This window comes from Heterostelium album (assembly GCF_000004825.1).
Source record: "Heterostelium album PN500 unplaced genomic scaffold PPL_contig20, whole genome shotgun sequence".
Classification (NCBI taxonomy): Eukaryota; Evosea; class Eumycetozoa; order Acytosteliales; family Acytosteliaceae; genus Heterostelium; species Heterostelium album.
In genome coordinates, this window is record NW_008805097.1 from 356,252 (window position 1) to 379,372 (window position 23,121).

Here is a 23,121-nt window from a genome sequence, read left to right on the forward strand (position 1 = left end):
TGTGTTTGTTTATGAGCTAATTATTAATATGAAAACAACAAAGTATAAGAATTTGAACATTCTATTGATTAATCTACTGGAATCATTTGAGTTACTGTTGCTATTACTGTCACTGTTGGAGTCGGATCCAGTTGTAGATGAGGTGGTTGTTGGTTTTCCAGTGGTGGTGGTGGTGCTGCTGGTTGTTGAAGAGGTGACGTTGGCTGTGCTTGGGATGACTGCAGGTGGACATTGATAGAGTAGCGATTGGAGTGCTTTGAAATCGGTTCCACAATTCTTTGGACTGCACGACTTTGGTGTTTCATTGTTGGTAAGTGGACAACGATTGTTGATTCTACACGATTGCAACGAGGTCAATGTCGATTTCATTTGGGTGGCGTTGAATGGCAGACAATGGTCGCCTGACATCGGAGCGCAAGTCGACGAGTTGGATGAACAACTGAGATTCTTGGTGAGATCACATGTTGTATAGGTATCCAGCTGGCAACTACCGTCTTGGTCGACACTGAATGGCGACATACACTTGGATAGCACACCCAACTTGGATTTCGAGCAACTCGAGTAGATCTCACAATCGGCGTTGGCAGAGCAGAAATCACCATCCTGAGAGATTGGAGAACAAGTTGTGGTGGTGTTGGACGATACTCCGCCAGGCGTGGTGGTAGCTGGCTTACAAGTTTCATTCCAGTGGCAATCGAATGAGCTAGTACAATTTGGAAACGATGGATTGGTGCAAACCGAGTTGGTGCAGAGCATGGTGCCAGAACATTGGATTGTCGACGCACATGTCTCGCCCATTCCGAGGTACTTGACTGCGGTGCACTTTGAGTTGACACAGGTGTAGCCATCGATGCAGACACCGGACGAGGCAGTGGTGCAGCTGTCACCAGCGGCACCTTTGGCTTTGCAAACAAAGGTCAGACTATCACAAAACGCATTAGAAGGACAAGTACTGTGGAGTTCAGACGCACAACTATCACCGATTCCAACACATTTCGGTGTGGAGATACACTGACCTTGAACAACACCACCTGGAATCAAACATGCAGCCACCAAAGCTAATAATATAATATTTGTTTGTTTCTTCATTTTTTAAAATGAACTTATTAAATAAAAGCAATATATAAGAGATAATAATAAAATGATTAAATATATATATAAATAATAATATATGATGATATTTAAAAGGCATCTTTAACTATTTATAGATTTACAAACTAAAGCAATAGTATGAAATATTATTATTAAAATATTGATTGGTGACATGTTATCAGTAATATAATGTCTTCCATATGTCTACATTTCTAAAAAAAAGTGTGACTCTGAATTCAAAGATATGATTGAACTTAATATTATGAAACATAATTTAAGTGAGCGGCTTTGCAAATTGTGCAAAAGTTGTTTATAAACATTAAAACTTCAACTTTAATACTTTTTTTTTTTTTATTCTAATTATATATAAAAAAAAAAAGATAACATTATGAAATCAAAATTAGAATTTTATTTATTTTTATTAAAATTAAAAAAAAATTTAATAGTTTTCTCCTTTACTTTCTGATCATGATCAATTCTTGATAATACACTTTCTTACACGTAGATCGCTGCTCTATAGAATAGAAATATATTTAAATGTTTAATATTTATTCATACAAAAATGTTGATAACCAAGTTGAACTTCATTGTGCTCAAAAAATGTGGTGTGTGTGAAAAAACAAAAAAAGAAATAATATTCATCAAATATTCTTTTTTTGTATAATTATTTGATTAATAGATAATATATCTTTTAGTAATATTGATGTGATGTGTGTGTGTGATCATATTAGAAAAGAAAAACAATGAATAAAATAGATCGATCTAAATCTATAACATATTTATAGATTGTTTATTTGTTTATATATTTATTTTTTACCAGTATAGCAACATAGATAGATAGATAAATAATGATGAATAATAATAGTTTAATAGTATTATTTATTAGTTGTTATTTTATTATATGTATAAATGGAGTGGATTTGATTGAAGATTACCAAATTCAAAAAACTTCAAATATATCGTTTGCCATCGATCTGTTTGTTTGGACCGATAAGAATGAAGATGGACATTTCGAGTTTCTAGATGGTGACGAACCATACTCTGGCAATAGCATACAAGTATCGCTATACGATGCCAAAACCAGACAGCGTGCACTCGGATTCAATGGTAAGCCACTGCCCGCTGTCAAAACCAACGAACTTGGACGTGCCATCATCGAGAACATCAAGGAAGGCGAATACTACCTTAGTTTCGAAAATAAACCATATCTCAATAGATGGACCGTGAAATCGAACAATCACAAGAAATACATGGTCGACAGCTGGCCTGACCATAGCGGTACCACCGAGATCATTCATTTGAAACGACCGACTCAGAACAGTCTCTTCTGGAAGTACCATGCGAAACAGCAGCTGGTAAATGTCAATATGGGAACGGTGTCTGCTGGAATGATACTGAGTGACGACTACTCACGTTTTGCCATCGGTCGTAAGGTGTTCCACGATATCGATGACGACGGCTTGTTCACCGAGAAGATAGACGTGCCGCTTGTCGACGTCAAAGTCAGTCTCTACGATTCCGACACTGGCAATATCATCGGAGAGGAACTGACCAATGCCGATGGTGACTACCTCTTTGACAACCTGAGAACCGGAAGATACAAGATCCAACTGGAGGTTCCACACGGCTATAAGTCGACACTGAACGGATATGCCAAACTACACAAACATCTGCTTACCGAGTGTTTTATTCTGCGTCCACAAATCGATGGTGACTTTATCCCTTCGCACAACTCCTCAACATCCTCACTCTCCACAAAAACACAAACCATCAACCAGAATTTCAATTTCCCACTCGTTCTTTCTCATACCAATCTCAGAAAATCGATTGTCGAAGAGAAGAATGCCATTCTTTGTTCATCTCAAAATCAATAAAACTGACTGATATGATAGTACTAGAAACAAAAAAATAACGATATAACTTTTATTTTTGAAAATAATTTAAGAAATTTTAGATAATTAAGGAAATAAATAAAAACAATGATAAAACTAATAAAGAGTGTACATATGTTACACTTTGTGAATTGGAATTCGATGGAGTCGCGTTACATGTATCGTTGAGACCGTTGAGTTTATCAACGAGTTCACCGCAACTCTGGTAGATACAAGATTTCTTTGCCATGTGATCGACAACCTGGCATTCATTGAGAATTCTACATTTTTCGAGTTGACAAAATATCGATTTCTTTACAGATGGATCAAGAGATCCACAATGTGAAGTTTGATTTAAATCTTTTATACATGTTCCATTAGATGAACACTATAGCATATAAAAATGAATCAATAATGTTTTATTAGTAATTTATTTAAATTTTAATAATAATAATGATAATCAATACTTACAATTAAATTTTTAGAAATATCACAACTGTAGTCAGAAGTACAATTTTCACCTAAATCCATTGAGTATGGTGATTGGCAAATATTCTCTGAGCATGTACTATAAGGTTGACATTCTGAAGAGATCTTACAAGATTCACCGTCGTTCTTTGCGGTATTGCATTTTCCACTGGTACAAACCATTGGGAATTGACATTGTCCATTTGTTGTACATGTAAGTTCAAAGTAATTACATGCTTTGTTACATGTTTGACCACATGAATATGGTTTACAAAGAGTTGGTGTTGTACACTCTGAATCATGTGTACACAATTCAATCATACTTTAAAGTACAAGAAAAAAGAGAATTAATAAAATATTTATTAAAATTAAGAAAAATGTATTAAAATCTTACCCTAAATAATGTGTTTGTATGCATGTTGAATTTATACATCCCAATGTATTTTCACATTCCAAATCTACAGTACAATTTCCATTTTCAGGAACCGAAATTTTACAGGTTTGGGAAATTGGTGAACAAAATGATCCTTTCGGACAAGTAACGGTTGTATCGTTAATGTTACATTCATCGTCGATATCAAGACAACGTGGACAATCCTTTGAGTTAACAAAGTGAATCGAAATGGTTAATAATAATAATACCAATATTAAATATTTCATTATTTAATTTAAAATAAATATTATTTTTTTAAATAATATTTTTAAACTTTTTTTTGTTTTTGTTTTTAAAAGTGAATTTAAAATTAATATAAATAAAAAGAAAAAAAAAAAAAAGAGATAAATAAATAGATAGATATAGATATAGATATAGGAATAATTGATTATTGAAAAATGATTATTTTTGGTATAACACAATTTTATATAAATTTAGTTATTTTGCTATTTGGTTTGGCGGGCTTAGCTATGCCGGGAACATGTACGACTTTGTTGATTGGATAGTGGATGGTTGATTGTTTTAAATTAATTCAAAAATCAAAAAGGTGTGAAATTGGTATGCTTGCTCTTTGCAAAATATTATAAATTGTGAATTCAAAAAAATGAGTATTTTGCAATCATTCTTATCCACCGAAAGTGGTGAAAAAAAACTTTAGAAATGCATTATGAATTCAGAGATATGCCTTTTTTTTTATTGGAGAAAAAAAACGGTGGTGACTTTGAATGATTTGTTTGAAAAACAACCACACCCACATTTCAAAATAACTGTGATCGAGGTAGCAGATGATTGTTTGAAAAATATTCAAAAAACATGAATCTCACTCAGAATCGACAAAAAAGAGGTCATTTTTGGGCGAAATCAAACCTGAAGAACCAATCAAAACTCTGAATCAAAAGGGTTTCATTGTCAACCCACAAACCACAAATTTAATTTTTAACATTCCTGAAAAATAATTGGCTGTTCACAGTTCGAATTGATTTTATAGGTAAGGTTATACTATACACAGCTAAAATTGAAAGAATATATTTTATGTTTTGAACTAACTGATCAGAACTATTTTTGAGGTTAGACCTTCAGGTTTATCACAATACAAAGTAAATAGAGTGTTCAAGATCGATCAGAGTAACATTTATCATATGATTTCAAGATAAAGATGGATTATTTAGATGTAAATTGATTGTGTTCATCATCATCATCATCATAAGATCATCAGTTCACTGACTTTGAACTATTTTATTTTTTTATTATTGTTATTTATGATTGCACTTCTTATAACTACTATTGAATCATTGTTGTTTTAAATACACTTTTTATATATATTTGTTTAGATTTCGATCAAAGAATTAAATTACAGGTGGTCATAAATTTTTTGAATTTTTTTTTTTATTTTTTTTTTATTTTTTTTTTTTTTAAATTTAAACAAAAATTTGACTTAAACATTTCCTTTTTAATACATTTTGCTCTGCTTTATCTATTAATAATTTAATAATTTAAAGTAGATGTATTAAAAAGGAATTATTATCTATTGTATGCAAAATTAAGAATTTTTTCTGAAAAATTATTTTTTACAATTTTATTTCAAATCTTTTTTTTGTTTTTTTTATTTATTTATTCTTTTAAATACATTTATATAATAAAATGAATACAGAATTATTTCTAAAGATATTTAAAAATAAATTATTAAAAATCGATATCTTTAAACAAGTTAATCAATTAAATCGATCTGAATCATATTATTCTTGTGGTTGGGAAGAACTTCAAAAGAGATTCACTTTGTTGATCAAGTTTAACTATGTCGATAAGTTTAGAATCTATCTTAAAAGCTATCAACAGAGAAGAATCAAAGAGGTGAATAGTTTCTCTTTCATATACTATCAGTCAATCAGGACAGCAGTTAGATTTGCGAAAATCGATATAATTAAAGTGATCACAGATGAATTTAATTTAAAGTTAAACGATTATGTAAAGCCAAGAATCTTAATGAGACAAGCATCATTATCTGGATCATTGGAGATGTTATTGTTCTTGGATCAACAAACATCGATTGCTTGGCAAGTCAGTGATTATATCGAGGCATTCATCAAATCACCGATCAATTCAGATCTCGAAATTGTCAAGTGGCTCTATGGAAAGATTAGACCTGCAATCAATGAAAGTACGAAAAGAAGTCACTTCACCTCTCTATATAATATTTATAAATGGACAGCAAAGAAAGGAAAGATTGATATTTTCAAATGGTTGATGGAACAAGATGATTTAAAGACTGACAACTTTGAACTTGTAATTCAAAATGCTTGTACAACTGGAAATATTACTTTTCTCAACTATTTAATAGATAATCATTCGAATCAAATCAATTTTCATAAGATAACAATCAACCTCGATGAAATTGCCAAGAATTTGAATGAAATAAGCGATCCACTCGAGATTATCAAATGGGTTCATCAACACTTTAGTCATTTCAAATGTTCAACGGATCTGATGGATGCTGCATTACAAATCGATAGTCTGGAGTTGATTCAGTGGTTGCATGAGAATAGAAATGAACGTTTCTCACGTTCTGGTATGACCAATTTTTATGAATATTCGTTGGAAACATTAACCTGGATACAAATGAAAGGAATTGAAATGTTTTCAACTGAAACGATGTCCAATGCTGGTTTTGATTCTTCCAAAAAGCTAAAGTGGCTACACGAGAATTCGACAATGGAGTTCACTGAAGATACTGTTGAAAATGCAGCATACTCTGGCAAGTTTAAATCAATTAAATATTTGCATCAAATCTCACCAAATTTATTCACTAAAAAAGCAATGAGTAATGCAGCTGGATCGAACAAGATGGAATTGGTGAAATGGTTCCATGAGAATCGGACTGAAGGATGCACCTATGAAGCGATCGACAATGCCTGTGAAAACAACAATCTCGAAATGGTCAAATGGTTGAATGAAAATAGAACTGAAGGTGGTACATTCATATCGATCATGTACTCCATCATCAATAACAATGTAGAAATGTTTCAATATCTATTGGAGAATGTTTTCAACAAAACCATTAATGCCGATCGAGATGAACCGTTTATCTTTGACAGCCAAAAGATCACAACACGTCAAGCAATGTCCGAATGTTTCTTTAAACTACTAAAGAAACATCAAACTAATACAGATTTCTTAGGAGAATATATCATTTCCTATATAAAAGATCTTGGCGCTATGAATGGCTGTTTGGATTTGATTCGTGATTACTATGAGTTGGGTAACTTTAGTGATCTACATCATAGCAACGATACCCCATTATTTTATGCATCGTTATACAACCACTTGGATATCGTAAAATATTTTGTAGAAATAAGAAAGGTTAAATGGAATTCTTCAAAGTTTTGTTTTGCACACGGCAACGGACACTTTGATGTGTGCGAATGTTATTTCGAGAATACACCAACCCCAAATCTCAAAAAAATAATGGAAGAACAACATCTTTTTGATAAAGAGTCAACAAATGAATTCTTGGAAAATTTTCGTTATATTTTTGATATTACATTTTTTTAACATTTCCCATTAACAATAAAATATCTTACGATGTTATCTTGTTAGTTAAGCTAATGAATGTTTACTCTTTTTCGATTGGAACTCATTAAATTCAAAATTATAAAATTAAAATAGTTATAAATATTTTTATTAATTTATAGTTTTTTTTGTTTTTAATCTTATTTCAATAGTAATAGAAATCACATGATTTTCTCTTTCCATTGTTATTGTAGATTCTCTTTCTTGAAAACGATACACCATCTCTCACTACTTTATTCAATATATATTCACGTACATCTTGGTTGATTCTATTCAGTGGTCTGCTATTACCGACTACATTCATCAAGAATGTCTCGAATTCATTGCTCAACCGAACACTCTTTATAGAGGTCGGATCTTGAAGGAATGTTTGTGCATTATACAATATTTGTCTTTGCGCCTAAATTTATTTGTTTTATTTAAAATATATTAATATTTATTATAATGAATTTAGTTAATTACAAAACTATACTATAATATACTTACATCTTTTGATAGTGAATCGAATATATATAAAATAGAATCATTAAATCTTTTTATGAAATTATCATATTCAATCTTTACATCCAATATTAATCTTGTAAAAGCGTGGTAGTTCTCTGGCAAAGTGATGTCACCTATTAAAATAGTTGCTTTCTCTTCAACCTTTGAATAAGGATAACTAAACTTTACTTCAAATAGATTTCTTTTGACAACTTTAATTAAAATATCTATTATATAATAATAACAAAAAGAATGTTAAAATCAATTGAACAAATATATATTATTATTATTATTAAACTTACTTTTAAATTTGTTAAAATCGAAATTAACTTGAGTACCTATTAGTTTTTGTTGCTTCAATTGTTGTTGTAGTTGTTTGTGGTGTTGTAAGAGTTGTTGGTATTGAACGTTGGGAACGATACAGTCTGGACTGTAGGAATCGTTGCTGTTGACGGCTACGGGCGGAGATCGTGGAGATAGATCAATAAACTGGTAGGTTCGATATGAACTGTCACTACCGTTGATCGATGACGACAGGTCTGGTATAGAAGAGTCCAGCGATGACGTCGATGTCGATAGACTAAAAGTCGATGACATTAAGTCATTTGATGTGAAATTTTGACCAAATGGTAAACAACTTGCATTAGGTGTGTTCTCGCCACTACAACTATGATCATTAACAAAAGTCGAGCATGACGTCAAATCCAAATGTGGAATTAATGAATTATTATTTAAATACAATGGTTGTTGTTGTTGTTGTTGTTGTTGTTGTTGTTGTTGTTGTTGTTGTTGTTGTTGTTGTTGTTGTTGGTCATCGTTATTAATAATTATTTTAATATTGTGATTTGTATTGATATTACCATCAACATTGCTATTGCTATTGCTATTGCTATTGCTATTGCTATTGCTATTGCTATTGCTATTAAAGTAATAATTATTGGTATTATTAAGATTGATATTATTACTATTACTATTGTTATTTTCAAAACTATTGTTGTAGTTGTCAAGTATGTATATGTTTGAAGATGAAGTTGTAGTTAAGAGTGAATTTGTGGTTATAGATGGTAAAATAGTGGAATTAAAATATTGGACATTAGTATTTACATCATTACTAGATGAAGATATCATAGTATTGGGTGTAAAAGGATTAGGAGGTGAATAAATAGGTGTTGATGGAACGACCATAGTATTACTATTTTGGTAATAATTTATATCGGTCATTTTTTTGTTTAGCAGATATGTATGGAATGTATTAATAGATAAATAATAAATAATAAATAAATAAATAAATAAATATGGTAATGATATGGTTGATGTTTGTTAGTTTGTTTGTTTATTAAAGATGAAACAAAAATAAATAGACTGTAAAGTGGATGTAGAGTAGTAGTATTAGTAGAAGTAGTAGGTGATTTATTTGATTTTTAAATCTATATTTAATGTTTTGAATGGTAATGATGATAGTTGTTTATGTTAATTTTATATAAATAAACTTGACTCTAACCAAAAGAGAGAGCCAATCAAATCAATTCAATTCAAACAATCTCGGTAATAATCCTAAATATAATTAATTAATTGACTTTACGATGCTACTACTAAACTACTATGTAGTTTTTCTACTTTACCTTACACGGTAATGTTGGGGTTGGTTAGGGTTGGTTGGTAGTTAATAAATTCACCTAAACTAACCATATGTTTATAAATCACTATTGATTGATGTCTCTTTAATATACCTATTTGTAGTAACATAAATACACCACCTCCCATCTTTTATTGATCAATATCATTAACATCATCATCATCATCACCACGCCGCTGCAAAAGAAAATAAAAAGAAATGAGCTTAGTTGGAAAATTAGTACTGTTAGTTCTATCATTTCATTTCGCTCACTTCAACCTGTTAGTCAGTTAGCTAGGTTCTTTCTTTTTTTTTTTTTTTGATCTATTGAATTTTAATCGATACACCTCAATCATGAATCAATCCAATAAATCGCAACTTCTCTCAGTAAAATCCAAACAATCAAATAAAATAATACCAAAAGAAGTGTGTTGTTCTTTCTTTAATTGATTGGTGTGTGCGTCGTCGGTGTGGTGTGTGCTTTTGAACTGCATTGTTTGTGTTTCTGTCTGTCTTTCTGTGTGTGTGTGTTTGTGAGTGTGTTTAAATGTATCGCCATCACCATCAAATTACACTTTACTTAAAATAGATATATTAAAAGACTTAAAGATTTAAAAAACCTGAACAGCACTCTTTAAAAGAGTGTGTTGTGTGTATGTGTATTTTTTATTGATTGTAAGATCTTAGAGTTTGTTGTTTGATTTAAAAATAAATTATCATTTGTTTATTTTGAATCTGATGTGATGCAATGTAAAGAAAAGAAGTTGGTTAGATTGATTGGCGTCTGTCTATTGATCATTCTTATTATTATTGTTATTAACATTTGTTTAAATTTTTTTAACACGAAAAATGAGGGAACAAAAACCACAACACAATGATCAATCAAAAAAACACAGCACAAATTTATTTTTATTTGATGTGGAGAGGAGCCTCTTTTTACACACAACTAAATTCTACTTGATCAATTCTCTTTATCTTTCTCTCTTTTTTAATATACAACGTATTTTGGTTTATTTGAAAGAATGTGAATTGTGGATCATGTGATTATTTAAGAGAATCAAGCACATACCATCAAAGATTAATATTATAATATAATTAATTAATTAATAAATGGGAGATTTATCAATAATTATTCAATGAATTTCAATATCATTACCAAAATACAACCAATCCTAATATTGTTTAGCTTTTCTAAATCTTTGTGTGTAAAAATTTGTAAACTACTTTTTTTTTTTCTTAAAATATATAAATTCTTTAACACTACACGTCAGAAGTCTTCAAATCTTTAGTATGGTGTTGCTTTAGAATTAAAAAATCTCAAAATTACTTCAAGATTCATAAACTATTCGTTTCTATTAAACAATTAATTAATAATATTTAATTTACTTAAAAAACATTAAGTTAAGATTCATTCTATTATTTTTTTATTATTATTTTTCTTACTGGTGTGACCAACTTTAAGATTTATTCAAGATTCACAGTTTTAAATCTGTAAGTAAGGTTACAAACAAATGAAAACTTTAAAGAAAGTATATAAAAAAATAATAATAATGAATGAATATGAATAGTTTTAGTTTACAACTTTCATATTTAGTTTAAAACTTTTAACTACTAAAAACTTTAACAATTATAAAAAAAAAAAATTCGTTGTACACTTCGAAGTGCAAAGCAAATATAATGATTATCTCATTATTAAGATTAATATTATTCATTCTATCGTTATTGTTGATTATCATTACTACAACAAACGCAAAGATACAAGACACTGAATGCTTGCCAACTTGTTTTCAAGGTAGTTCCGAATTCAAAGAGTATTGCGGTACATCAAATGTATGCTACAGTATTTACCTAGAGGACATACATCTTGGCTGTGAGAATGTCTGTCACAAATTAATATTATTGAATTATACGATATCAGATATTTTTTAAATTAAATTAAATTATTTAAATAATTAAAAATATTATAATAATCTTATTAAATACGGTCGTTTACCTTTTTAATATATTTTGTCAGTTGGCGCCTTTATTCTTGGTATTTTTCAAATTTGAAAAAAATAAAAATCCCTCCAAAATTTTTAACAAATTTGAACTCATTTTTTTTTCAAAACAAAACTAACCTAATTCATCGATTTCTGCACAATATATTATCTTTATCTATTATTTTTTAATCAGATAATAATTTAAATTTGTATATATCTCTCTCTATATATATAAAAGATTTTTTATAAAATAAATAAAAATGTTCGAAGCAAAGTTAATTCAAGCCAGTTTGTTAAAAAAGATTCTTGAACCAATCAAGGATCTCGTAGAGTCTGCCAACTTTGATTGTAGTCCATCGGGTATCTCCTTACAAGCAATGGACTCTGCACACGTCACCCTCATCAACTTGTTGTTGCGTACCGACGGTTTTGAAACATACAACTGTGAACGTTCACTCTCTTTGGGTCTCTCGATCAACGCTCTCTCCAAGGCATTGAAGTGCGCCGGTAACGACGACACCCTCACCATGAAGGCACGTGACGAACCAGATACCCTTTCCTTATATTTCGAATCACCAAGTAAGTAAATTGACAAACAAACTATAGTTTAACTATTTTAAAATTGATATTAATAATTATTCTTATTTATTTTTTTCTTTTTTTTTTCGTTATCTTTTTTTTTTTTTTTTTTTTCAGAGAATGACAGAGTTTGTGATTTCGAAATTAAATTGTTGGATTTGGGTAATGATCAATACACTATCCGTGACACAGAGTATGCTGCCGTCATTAAGATGCCATCATCAGAGTTACAGAGAATCTGCAGAGATCTCTCCACTCTTGGTGAAGTCGTTACTATCTGTGCCAACAAGGAGGGTGTCAAGTTCTCGACTAGCGGTGACGTCGGTAGTTTCAATATCACTGTTAGACCAACCACCGATTCCTCTGCCAAATCGGAAGACTCTATCACCATCGAATCCAAAGAGCCAATCACCCTCAACTTTTCACTCAAGTTCCTCACCCACTTTACCAAGGCCACCCCATTGTCACCAACCGTCAAGATCAAGATGACCGACAGCGCTCCAGTAGTCGTCGAGTACAACATTGAAGATTTGGGTTACTTGAGTTTCTTCTTGGCTCCAAAGTTAGAGTAAAAAACCATCGTCGTAGTCTTTTTCTTTTATTTTCAATTTCTTTTTATCTTTTTACTTTACGCAAAGTCAAACAACAACAACAACAAACTCCACAGAACCACAACACCCTAAAATATATACCAATCATATATATTGTTATACTTTTTTAATGCTTAAAAGAAAACAACAATCAACCTTGTATCAAATAATTTAACAATTTAAGTTTTGTTAGTAATAAAAAAATACATAATTTAAAAATTTAAAAATCTAAATTATTTTTAACTTATTCTCATTACTAAATCAATCATACCCGCCCAATTAATTGATCTTCGATTCACAACAGATTCAATTTTTGATAAATCAAAATATGATTAAATTATCATTTTTTTTTGTTTTTTTTTTGATGAAAAAAATTGTGTGGTAAAAATCTGACTCTGTTTTTTACCCACAAAACACACAAAACATCATCATACCGAAATGATAAACAATAAATCTATTTTTCATTTTTGATTTATTTATTTATTTTCTAATTTATTTTAATATTAAATATATTTATAGATAAAAAGATAGATATATAGATGTATAGGAATATTAAAATATTATTATTATTATCCTATGTCATCTAATTTAACATCATCGATACTCACTGGTAGTATTGATCAATGTAGTAGTGGTTGTACACCTGATGGTAGTCACGTAGAGTCATCACCGTTGTCATCGGTTTCATTCAATTTATCGTCAGACAATCTGGTGTATAGAGGTAGTTCAAGACGACAACATCAACAATACAGTAATAGTAATAGTAAACAACATAGAGACAGCGATGCAACAAGCAGTAGTTTTGGCAATTCAAATTCACTTCACTCCTATGCAGGCATAGATTTCCTACAACTTACACTCCAACACAAACTTGATAACACACTATTCGACCCATTCACACAGACAGCACTGCACAATGAACTCTACGAAATCATTGAATTAACCAATCAAAATATATTTAATCAACAATTTACAAAAACAACAAGAACATCTAATTCCACATCTACTTCCACATCTAATTCAGCAACAGCAACAACAACATCGACAAAGAAATGTAAAACACCCCCAAATTGTCATAAAATTAAAAATAATAATTATTTTATAATTCAAGACTACAGTTTGATTGTGTTGAGCAATAATCACTTCCTTTGGAATATAAAGAACTTGGGTAGTTTCATGTCTAGTTCACCGTTGTTCCAATCTAACGAATACCACGATAATATCAATCATTTCAGAGATGACCTCCATCTGATACACAGATTCTACAAGGTGTTGGTCAACGACTTTATTTTTCAACTTTGTTTTGTTCCAGAGACTAACGCAACCATCAAACCAGCAACCTCACGTCGACCATTCAACCAGATTTCACTTTTCCAATTCAGCAAACTCTCGATCTCCAACACCATCAAAACAATCACCGAGTTAAAGTTACAATTCGAACATCTAGAGAATCAATATAATCATCAGCAACAACAACAACAACAAACACCATCATTATCATCACCGTCATCAGCCAGTAGAAATAATAGTATTTGTAATATTAGATTAATAGACAGATTCCTTCAATTATTATCGAACACATTGTTCCTCAATCACTACAATCCAACAGAATATTTAAACCTCTCCATACTTCAACGATTTATATATAATGCACTTTCAAATTTCACCAGTAGGATCAGATTAAAGATGATTGAAGATCAATTATTCCAGAATTTATTTAATTTAGAAAGAAGAGAAATATTATTTATTTGGGTATGATCAATATAAATATAAATAGAATAATAATATAGATTTATATAGTTATTAATTATTTTTATTTTTTAGATGATATTTTGTTCAAATAATAGTCAACAATATTATTTGAATACATGTAATCCATCGGCATTCAATTTATCATTCATTTCGAAATCACCATTCCTACCATCACTTTTGGTTGTTTTAAAAGAGATTTTACGAAAGATTGAAGTGTACAAAGGAATTGGAAATAAGAAACACATCAAAGCATACTATGCACTGATAGATAAAAGTGTACCGTCAATCTACGATTATATGGAGCAAAAAATAAAAAAAGTTACAAAATTATATAATTCTATTTATCAAGAAGGTAATTACTATTAGTCAGATTGTAAATATTAATTAATTTGTTATTAACCTTCACTTTTTTATTATTATTATTTTATCTAGCTATCGAAGCTTCACAGCACAGTGATATCAGATTTAATCAAATAATCAAATTGGTATCAAATTGGAATTTAGCAATGCAGTCTTTTTCTGCAATATTTAGTCCTACCGCACCTAAAATACTTACCAAAAAGCCTATTGCGTATGTTATTACCATTTTATCTTATAATCCATATGGTTTTATTAATATTTTTAAATATATAGGAGTGATTGGCATCTAAGTGCATATCTAATGTCATTCTATTGTGGACTAACATTTTTCATACCGAATCAACCAAAGCTATTGGATAGAGTATCAGGTACTCCACCATATTTCTTTGAATCGATAATGTTTATCAACTATGAATTCTGCTTCCCAAAGCTTTCGAGGTACTATCGTTCTATCTACGATGACTATGCAGAGAAATTCCGAAAGATGTCCGATGATGACAAGTCAGATTCTCTCTTGAGGCTATGGGATGACTGCTTTGTCATTGGGGGTGTCTTATTTTGTACTTCGGAAAAGATTCTTGCAGTGTCTGTTGGTCATCTAAATTATTTATTGTATGTACATTATAAAAACAAAAACATATCAAAAAACAAAGCAAAAACTAATTACTATTTATATTAGCTCAATTAAAATGAAAGATAACCAAAAATATTTCCTTGTTGGTGATCCAGAGATAAAGAATTTCAAAATATTCACATTGTCAGAAATGTCAAATATTGTTTTGGGCGACGTATTTTATTTCTCTGGTCCAAAAGCAGAATAATAAACATTTTTTAAATTATTTTAAAGATTCTTTATAAATAAATTTTTTAGTAAAGAAGGATTGTTTGATAATGATTAATTTTTTTCGGTCTTATTAAATTATTCTTACACTTTAGCTACATTACTTTGTAGAGTGTTGAATATTGTTTTGACGATTCAATAAAGAAAATTGGCATTAAAATCTAGATTTTCATAATTTTGACTCTGGCAAGACATCAAAGGGCTTGTAGCTCAGATGGTAGAGCGCTCGCTTAGCATGCGAGAGGTAAAGGGATCGATACCCTTCTAGTCCATATAATCATTTTTAAAACCCTCAAAAAGACGAAATTTCGATGAAAACTCGAGGAAATTGAAAAAAATTAAAAACAAAACTAATTTTTTGTTTTGTTTTTAATTTTTAAACAAAAAAAAAAAAATTTTTGTTTGCAAAAAAAAAAAAAAAAAAAGCAAAAAAACTAACTTTATATTTAAAAATACAAATACAAATAGAAAGTTTATTGAATAATGTTTGAATAATGTATGTTTTGGAGATAGTTATTTTTTAAATTGCTTTAAGATTTTTGTTGAAACTCGATAGTTTTTTTCTTTTGAGTATTCAATCAATTCATCGATATCCATTGATTTGGTATAGAACAGTTCTGATTGATGCTCCAAGAGGAATTGAAGAAGACCACTGTCACTGTTTCTACTGATAGCACCTTTGAATATATTTAAAACATGGCTATATGTACCGGTTAATCGTTCGAATAGTTTGTTTTCAAAGAGATACCTGATTATTCTGATATGTATTTCTGGTTTAATGTTGAACCTATCGAAAATGAGTTGTCGAAGTGTATCAGGTGAGCGCTCTGTTCTATTCAAGTGTAACCATTCTACGATTTCGAGTTGATTGTTGGTTGCAGCATTGTGAAGAGCTTCAGAGGTGCAACCTTCAGTTCGATTTTCATGGAACCATTTCACCATCTCCAAACTATGACGTGCAGCATGCGTCATCGCAGCAGATGTACATCCTTCAGTGCGATTGTAATGCAAAAACTTGACAAGGTCGAAATGATTATAATATGCAGCCTTGTCCATTGCCTCTGTGGTACAACCTTCACTTCTATTCTCATGCAAAAATTGTACCACTTGTAAATGACCATTAGCGGCTGCCTTGTTCATGGCACGAACAGAACAATCGCTTATTTCATGAAAATGTAGAAACTTAATACATTCATAGTGACCATTCTCTGCAACAGGGTCGATGAGTAAACTTTTCACTGTGTTTCTAGAGTCACTGTAAATATTCGGATACATCCATTTAGCACAATGTAAATTACCATATATAAGAGTATTAAGAAATATATAATACAAAATGGTTTTATCTTGCTCGAAATTGCCTTTGCTCACCAGCAATTTGATTATTTCGATATCACCATATCTAGCAGCCAAACAAGATGCATCTCTCATAATGATTCGTAGTTTAGGCAATTCGGTAACGTGCTCCTCAACCTTTCTGAGAAGAAGATGAATCATCTCAATGTTGCGGCTCTCTGGTGATATAAAAAAAAGATTTTTATAGCGTTGTCTACATTCCTCCTGGGAATGTGTATTTAATAAACGAATATCAAGTTGTTTGAACATTTCAACTCGACCTTTCTTTACTGCGGCCTCCATGAATCTATCAAATTGATAGGTATTGAATTTCTTGTTATTCACGAAAATGTTATAGATTTCACGGTTGTTTACTATGATTGCTACTTCCATCGCACGTGAAAAGAGATTTGTCTCTTCTTCATCATTGTCACTTTTCAATACGTTCCATTTCCATCTCCAATGCCTGCTTCTATAGTCATGAAACATCTGAATGTAGTTATTACCAACCATCACAGATGGTGTTTTAATCAAATCTATCCATTTATATCTATCTTTTTGTTTTAAAATATTAACATGAATGAAACTAATATGATTAAATATTATTTTTCTTAAAATGATATTATTAAAAACTTTTATAAATAAAGCTTTATTCATATTTGTAAATTTGTTTTTATTATTATAAATAAAAATCAAATCTAAACAAATATTAATTTAATACTAAAATTTTTATTTTACGTTTGATAAAACTTAATCAGATTTTTCTCAGAAAAAAACACAAAGTGGTGTCAATGTAAAAGTAAGGTTTCAATTAGTAAAATGGTCCCATTTTAATTGATAAAATATGATTTTAAGTATTAATACAGTACTGTACATTATTATTAAAAAATCTTTTATGGAGAATATAAAATCAGTGGATTTATTAGATCTTTTTGAAATAATTATTTCTGTGTTTTACCGATGTTTCTATTTATCAAAAATAAATTTACCACCTTTTTTTTGATTGAGAAGCAGCTTTCAAGAACAATTTATTTTAAATATTCAAACGTGTTGAGACATATCTAATTTATATCTTTTATTTTTCGTTCTGCCTGTTTTATTCTTAATATCATATTGAATCATATGTAAAGGTTTAGAATCACAAATAATAATGATTTCCAACGATGCATGATGTGTGTGTGTGGTAGTAAAGTTTTTTTTATATTAGATAAAGTGTATGAATATAATACACTTTTACATTAGACACGGTAATATTCTAGATAAATATTTATTATGCAGCTTATTTAGACAATCACCAATAAACGATAATGAATGGATTAGGTTTAAAAATAGTTCTATATACTACACTTTTTGTTGACAATGGATGAACCACATTCTTCGTATTCTTCCTTGGTGATCCATAATTGTTTGAAAGTTGAGAGGGAAGCCATGATTGAACCACCAATCCAGGCAGAGTATTTACGTTCTGGTGGAGCGATGATCTTGATTGTGCTTTTAGGAGCAAGATAGGCCAATTCCTTTTGCAAACGCTCTGCAATACCTGGGAACATAGTGCTACCACCAGAGAGTACGATGTTTCTGTAAAAGTCATTATGGATATCTTCGTCACAGCTCAAGATCGAGTTGTTAGTGGCTATGTGGATACCATCAGATTCCATACCCAAGAACGATGGTTGGAAGAGTGCCTCTGGGCAACGGAAACTTTCGTTACCAATGGTAATGACTTGACCGTCTGGCAATTCATATGATTTCTCGAGGGTTGACGATGAGGCAGCAGTGCGCATTTCTTTATCAAAGTCAAAAGCAATGTAACCGATTTTCTCCTTGATGTCACGAACGATTTCAAATCTGTCGTTAGTGGTGAATGAGTAACCACAATAAGTCAAACTCTTCATCAGGTAGTCAGTGATATCACTACCTGCAAGATCGAGACTGGAGACAGCTTTTTGGATTGCAAAGCCTTCGCAGACTGGAACGGTATGAGTTACACCATCACCACAGTCCAAAGCGATACCGCTGGTACGACCAGATGCATAGAGAGATAGTACCGCTTGAATTGAGACGTATATAGCTGGGATTTTGAAGGTCTCAAACATGATTTGAATCATCTTCTCACGGTTCACCTTTGGATTGAGTGGTACCTCAGTCAAATGAACTGGGTGTTCCTCTGGCACAACACGGAGTTCATTTTTGAAAATGTGTTCCCAAATCTTCAACATATCATCCCAGTTGGTGACAATACCATGTTTCGTTGGGCATGAGACTGTCAAAATACTTCTCTTTGATTGAGCATCACTTCCAACGTAGAATTCCTTATCTTGTAAACCAAGTGACTCATCAATGTGTCTTGGACCACCAACGATTGTTGGAAATATAGAGCGTGGGGTATCATCTCCTGCGAAACCAGCCTTACACATACCAGAACCCTATTTATTTTAATCATTCTTTAAGATATAATATTTTATAAAAGTAAATAGAATTTAAAAGAAAGACATACAATATCAATTACCAAAGAAACCTTTTCCATTGTTTAAATTATAATTATAAAATATAGAATAATTATTGAATGAACGAAATTTGAATAATGTGAGAAACAAACTTGAACCAGATCCAAGCCAGATTGTTTTTTTTTTTTTAATATAATAATTCAACATTTTATTTAAATTGATTTAAGATATTAGTTAGTTGAAACCTGATAGTTGTTTGCTTTGAGAATTCAATCAATTGATCGATATCTATTGTCTTACTTGTATTATATTTTTTTTATTTTAATTATTAGTCATCTTTAAATGGATCTCTTAATGAGAAGGATGGTTGTTGTAAATTCCATTTCTCAGAGAGGAGCATATCTTCAAGTTTGTCTGTCACTGAGATTACAGATGATTGGTCAGAGTAGATCTCTGCCAAGCCAGCGGCATGCTCCTTCTCGTCGGTGTTGAGTTCGATACTATTATACAAAAAGTCAATTTCATTCATACCGAGTTGATTATCAACAGAGTATTTCAAAGTTCCACCATTCCTAAAGTCATACCATTGTTCATAGTTCTTTTGATGATATTCTTCTATTCTATCTGATATTGAAACCTCCATTTCCTAAACGAAATTATAAATAAAAATAATTAGTAAAAATAAATATATTAATAAATTAATTAATAAACTTTAAAAATAATAATAATAATAATAATAATAATAATAATAAAACATACAGTCGATTGTTGTAGTGTTAATTCACTTTGACTCGATAACCAAATATCATTGATATGTATTGGTACTTCTAAGAATATATCGGTGATAACTTTCATATTATCTGTTTGCAAAGAATACATTAATAAAAGTGTGATTTTAATTAAATTGATTATAAACTAACATACTTTGTCTCCATTTCCTTGCTAGATAAGGTATTAAATTCTTAATTATCTTTAAACTATACATTTTAATTGATTTCTGTTCTATTACACTATACTTTTTAAGTATATTCTATAATAATCAATTGATAATTAATAATTGGTATTAAATAAAAAGCATTAAAGTTGAATTCTACTTACAACTGCTTTAGTAGGAGTAATCACAGTGAATCTTGATGGGTTGTACTTTGATATCTTTTGGATTATTCTCAATACACATATTGTACTAAATATATTTCTCCAACATTCTAAAATCATTATAAAAGTAACAATCAGTTAATATTAATAACAATCCAATTTTAAACATTATTTAACCTTACCATTGTTATTATTATTATTATTATTGCTGATATTATTATTTTGAGTGTCTTGTATAATTGGATAGAACTCTTCTGATAATACATTGTTTTGTGACATGATATATTTATCTATTGATTCATGTGAGAGATGTTTATATAATAATACTAATCCATTCGATTCATATATGATCTGTGTTATATATTCAAATTGTAATATTTCTATTGTGTGGATAGTTAACAATTGATTAATATTGATTAACAATAGTAGTTCAAACAATTATTAAATACATACGATTATATTTTGCATGTTTCAAAATCAATAATAATATTGCCAGTAATGATTTAGAAATGATTTCTTTGTGTCTTAGGAAATCAACTGCAGATTGCATTGTCTCTACTAAACTTGCTGAATGTCCAGGTGAAGATGAATCTACATATAAAGATTGTAAATTAATAAACATTTAATGACTAGTCATTAAATAATATATATATATATATATAGTATACATACCAATGATAATTTCAGACATCAAGTTGATTGGACCTGTATAACTCTTTACACCTGGTACTGCAGCCAACAATATCTTTAGGAATACAATGATAATCTTTGACATACCATTGATATTCGAAGAATAGAATCTTTCAAACATTGACATAGTCTCTTTACTGTTAGAGTTATATTTTAATAATCTTGGTAAAAATTCTTGTTGCTCCTGTTGTTGTTGTTGTTGTTCATTATTATTATTATTATTATTACTATTATTATCTGGTATTATAACACCTATCTCTTTGTAGAGTGGTGGTGGTGGATATAGATTCTTTTCCAATACTCTCAATGATTCACCGAGAGCATTAGGTAGTTTGAACATATCATACTTCTTGTTGGTGTTGTTGACCATTGGATTGGGTGAAGTAGAAGATGCTCCATTCGTATGTACAAGATGCGAAGTAACTCTATAGGTCTGTGCATTCCTCAGATGATAATGAAATCTACTGGTACCTTTAATAAAACTATATACATCATAAGGTGATGTCTTTGGTGTTTCTAAAATAATAATAATAATAATAATAAGTAAATTATTTGTAATTATAATATTGATTATTGAATTGTTGTTGTTGTTGTTGTTGTATAATTATATATATATATATTACCTTTACTATAATTTATAGATTGTAATCTTTTATCTTTCATTTCGATGAGTTGATTGAATCCACCGAATAGAACAATCATTGATTTCCATAGAACTAGCAATATCTTTTTGATTGGGTATCTATTTCCTTCGATCTCATTGAATTGTGATGTAAGTTCGAGCATTGTTGCAATGATTTCATTGTCATCTTCAAAATGTTGCATCTCTTCTCTGAATGTAGGGTCATCTTGATTCGCAACCAAAATATGATAGATAATATTTAGTAGCACTGACATAAGATGATCAGCTCTCTTTGTATTGATCTTTGGTGGTGTCTTATTTCCTCTAACATGATGATGCTGCTGTTGTTGTTGTTGCTGCTGTTGCTGATGTTCATCACTAACATGGCGACTACTATTTGATAAACTATTTTAAAATAAGGTTAATAAAGATATTATTATTTGATTGATTGATTGACTTACTTTGATGAAAATAATAATGATTTTAATAATATTGAAATGGCGTTGATCGATCTCAGTAACTTTGAGTTGGCGATGGATAGTGATGAGACAGTTTGATTGTGTTGTTTTTGTTGATCTGGTTGATGAGCAATCGTTGAAGTACAACCTTGTGCAATGTACAGTAGTATATGTGCTTTAGATAGGTATCTCTGATAGTGTTCACTACTGCTACTCGGTGAACACTCCAAGTACTGTAAGGTATGATCAATATAATCCAATCTATCTTGTTCATTCAAATCTATCCATTGTTTATTATCACCTCTATCTATATAGTTTAAAATAATAATTAATCATTAGATTATAATAATCATTATTAATAATAATAATAAAACTTTACATTTCTCTAAATCATTTATAAACAATGTTGATAAATCTAACTTTCTTAGTAGAGATAACTCTGCGTAGGAATACAATTCATTGATCTCTTGCTGAAAGTTGTCATTGTCAGAGAATATAAATGATAGAGTATTCGATTCATTGTTGTCTCCACCATCGTTACTCTGAGTAACCACATCCATATTAAGACTAAACATCACCTATTTTTGTCTTTTTTTTTTTGTTATCTCAAATAAATAAAATAAGTAAATGAATATATATATATGGTGGTAATCTGATAACAATGAACTTTTTTTTTTTTTTTTAAAAAGGAAATGGTTGGTTTTTCAATGAAAATTAAGAAATTAAAAGTTAATTGATTTTTATATTTATTAATTTAATATACAATATTGTTTTATTTATTTATTTATATATTGTGTACATATATGTAAATTCCTTTTTAATTCTTTTTTTTTTTTTATATTGTTTG

At 30.0% G+C, this 23,121-nt stretch overlaps 11 protein-coding genes and 1 non-coding gene across 12 annotated transcripts; 6 read left to right on the forward strand and 6 right to left on the reverse strand.

Annotated features, from left to right (window-relative positions):
- Positions 1 to 9: 9 nt before the first annotated feature.
- On the reverse strand, positions 10 to 1,266 carry dia1 (uncharacterized protein; the record flags this gene model as incomplete). Its single annotated transcript, XM_020581858.1, has 2 exons — positions 10 to 1,058; positions 1,215 to 1,266. The coding sequence occupies 2 exons, from the start codon at positions 1,264 to 1,266 to the stop codon at positions 10 to 12; spliced, it is 1,101 nt and encodes a 366-aa protein (XP_020427728.1).
- Positions 1,267 to 1,629: 363 nt separating this feature from the next.
- Positions 1,630 to 2,966, forward strand: PPL_11100 (uncharacterized protein; the record flags this gene model as incomplete). The annotated part of the gene is made up of 2 exons (XM_020581859.1): positions 1,630 to 1,697; positions 1,979 to 2,966. 2 exons carry the CDS (start codon positions 1,630 to 1,632, stop codon positions 2,964 to 2,966), a joined length of 1,056 nt encoding a protein of 351 aa, XP_020427729.1.
- A 76-nt stretch (positions 2,967 to 3,042) lies between these two features.
- Positions 3,043 to 4,091, reverse strand: PPL_11101 (uncharacterized protein; the record flags this gene model as incomplete). The annotated part of the gene is made up of 3 exons (XM_020581860.1): positions 3,043 to 3,351; positions 3,435 to 3,753; positions 3,826 to 4,091. 3 exons carry the CDS (start codon positions 4,089 to 4,091, stop codon positions 3,043 to 3,045), a joined length of 894 nt encoding a protein of 297 aa, XP_020427730.1.
- A 1,414-nt stretch (positions 4,092 to 5,505) lies between these two features.
- PPL_11102 (uncharacterized protein) lies at positions 5,506 to 7,413 on the forward strand (the record flags this gene model as incomplete). The annotated part of the gene is made up of 1 exon (XM_020581861.1): positions 5,506 to 7,413. One exon carries the CDS (start codon positions 5,506 to 5,508, stop codon positions 7,411 to 7,413), a length of 1,908 nt encoding a protein of 635 aa, XP_020427731.1.
- A 163-nt stretch (positions 7,414 to 7,576) lies between these two features.
- On the reverse strand, positions 7,577 to 9,135 carry PPL_11103 (uncharacterized protein; the record flags this gene model as incomplete). Its single annotated transcript, XM_020581862.1, has 3 exons — positions 7,577 to 7,831; positions 7,918 to 8,141; positions 8,217 to 9,135. 3 exons carry the CDS (start codon positions 9,133 to 9,135, stop codon positions 7,577 to 7,579), a joined length of 1,398 nt encoding a protein of 465 aa, XP_020427732.1.
- Positions 9,136 to 11,206: 2,071 nt separating this feature from the next.
- On the forward strand, positions 11,207 to 11,713 carry PPL_11104 (uncharacterized protein; the record flags this gene model as incomplete). Its single annotated transcript, XM_020581863.1, has 2 exons — positions 11,207 to 11,407; positions 11,702 to 11,713. The coding sequence occupies 2 exons, from the start codon at positions 11,207 to 11,209 to the stop codon at positions 11,711 to 11,713; spliced, it is 213 nt and encodes a 70-aa protein (XP_020427733.1).
- A 55-nt stretch (positions 11,714 to 11,768) lies between these two features.
- pcna (proliferating cell nuclear antigen) lies at positions 11,769 to 12,659 on the forward strand (the record flags this gene model as incomplete). Its single annotated transcript, XM_020581864.1, has 2 exons — positions 11,769 to 12,087; positions 12,205 to 12,659. The coding sequence occupies 2 exons, from the start codon at positions 11,769 to 11,771 to the stop codon at positions 12,657 to 12,659; spliced, it is 774 nt and encodes a 257-aa protein (XP_020427734.1).
- A 594-nt stretch (positions 12,660 to 13,253) lies between these two features.
- PPL_11106 (uncharacterized protein) lies at positions 13,254 to 15,610 on the forward strand (the record flags this gene model as incomplete). Its single annotated transcript, XM_020581865.1, has 5 exons — positions 13,254 to 14,429; positions 14,502 to 14,781; positions 14,862 to 15,000; positions 15,063 to 15,401; positions 15,469 to 15,610. The coding sequence occupies 5 exons, from the start codon at positions 13,254 to 13,256 to the stop codon at positions 15,608 to 15,610; spliced, it is 2,076 nt and encodes a 691-aa protein (XP_020427735.1).
- Positions 15,611 to 15,829: 219 nt separating this feature from the next.
- Positions 15,830 to 15,902, forward strand: PPL_11107. The gene has a single exon. It is a non-coding gene; the product is annotated as a tRNA-Ala (tRNA).
- A 241-nt stretch (positions 15,903 to 16,143) lies between these two features.
- PPL_11108 (uncharacterized protein) lies at positions 16,144 to 17,619 on the reverse strand (the record flags this gene model as incomplete). Its single annotated transcript, XM_020581866.1, has 1 exon — positions 16,144 to 17,619. One exon carries the CDS (start codon positions 17,617 to 17,619, stop codon positions 16,144 to 16,146), a length of 1,476 nt encoding a protein of 491 aa, XP_020427736.1.
- Positions 17,620 to 18,003: 384 nt separating this feature from the next.
- PPL_11109 (uncharacterized protein) lies at positions 18,004 to 19,489 on the reverse strand (the record flags this gene model as incomplete). Its single annotated transcript, XM_020581867.1, has 3 exons — positions 18,004 to 18,023; positions 18,305 to 19,388; positions 19,460 to 19,489. 3 exons carry the CDS (start codon positions 19,487 to 19,489, stop codon positions 18,004 to 18,006), a joined length of 1,134 nt encoding a protein of 377 aa, XP_020427737.1.
- A 248-nt stretch (positions 19,490 to 19,737) lies between these two features.
- On the reverse strand, positions 19,738 to 22,834 carry fam40 (FAM40 family protein; the record flags this gene model as incomplete). Its single annotated transcript, XM_020581868.1, has 10 exons — positions 19,738 to 20,055; positions 20,169 to 20,269; positions 20,334 to 20,439; positions 20,508 to 20,614; positions 20,687 to 20,884; positions 20,958 to 21,095; positions 21,177 to 21,710; positions 21,818 to 22,221; positions 22,278 to 22,581; positions 22,654 to 22,834. The coding sequence occupies 10 exons, from the start codon at positions 22,832 to 22,834 to the stop codon at positions 19,738 to 19,740; spliced, it is 2,391 nt and encodes a 796-aa protein (XP_020427738.1).
- Between the last annotated feature and the right edge of the window lie 287 nt (positions 22,835 to 23,121).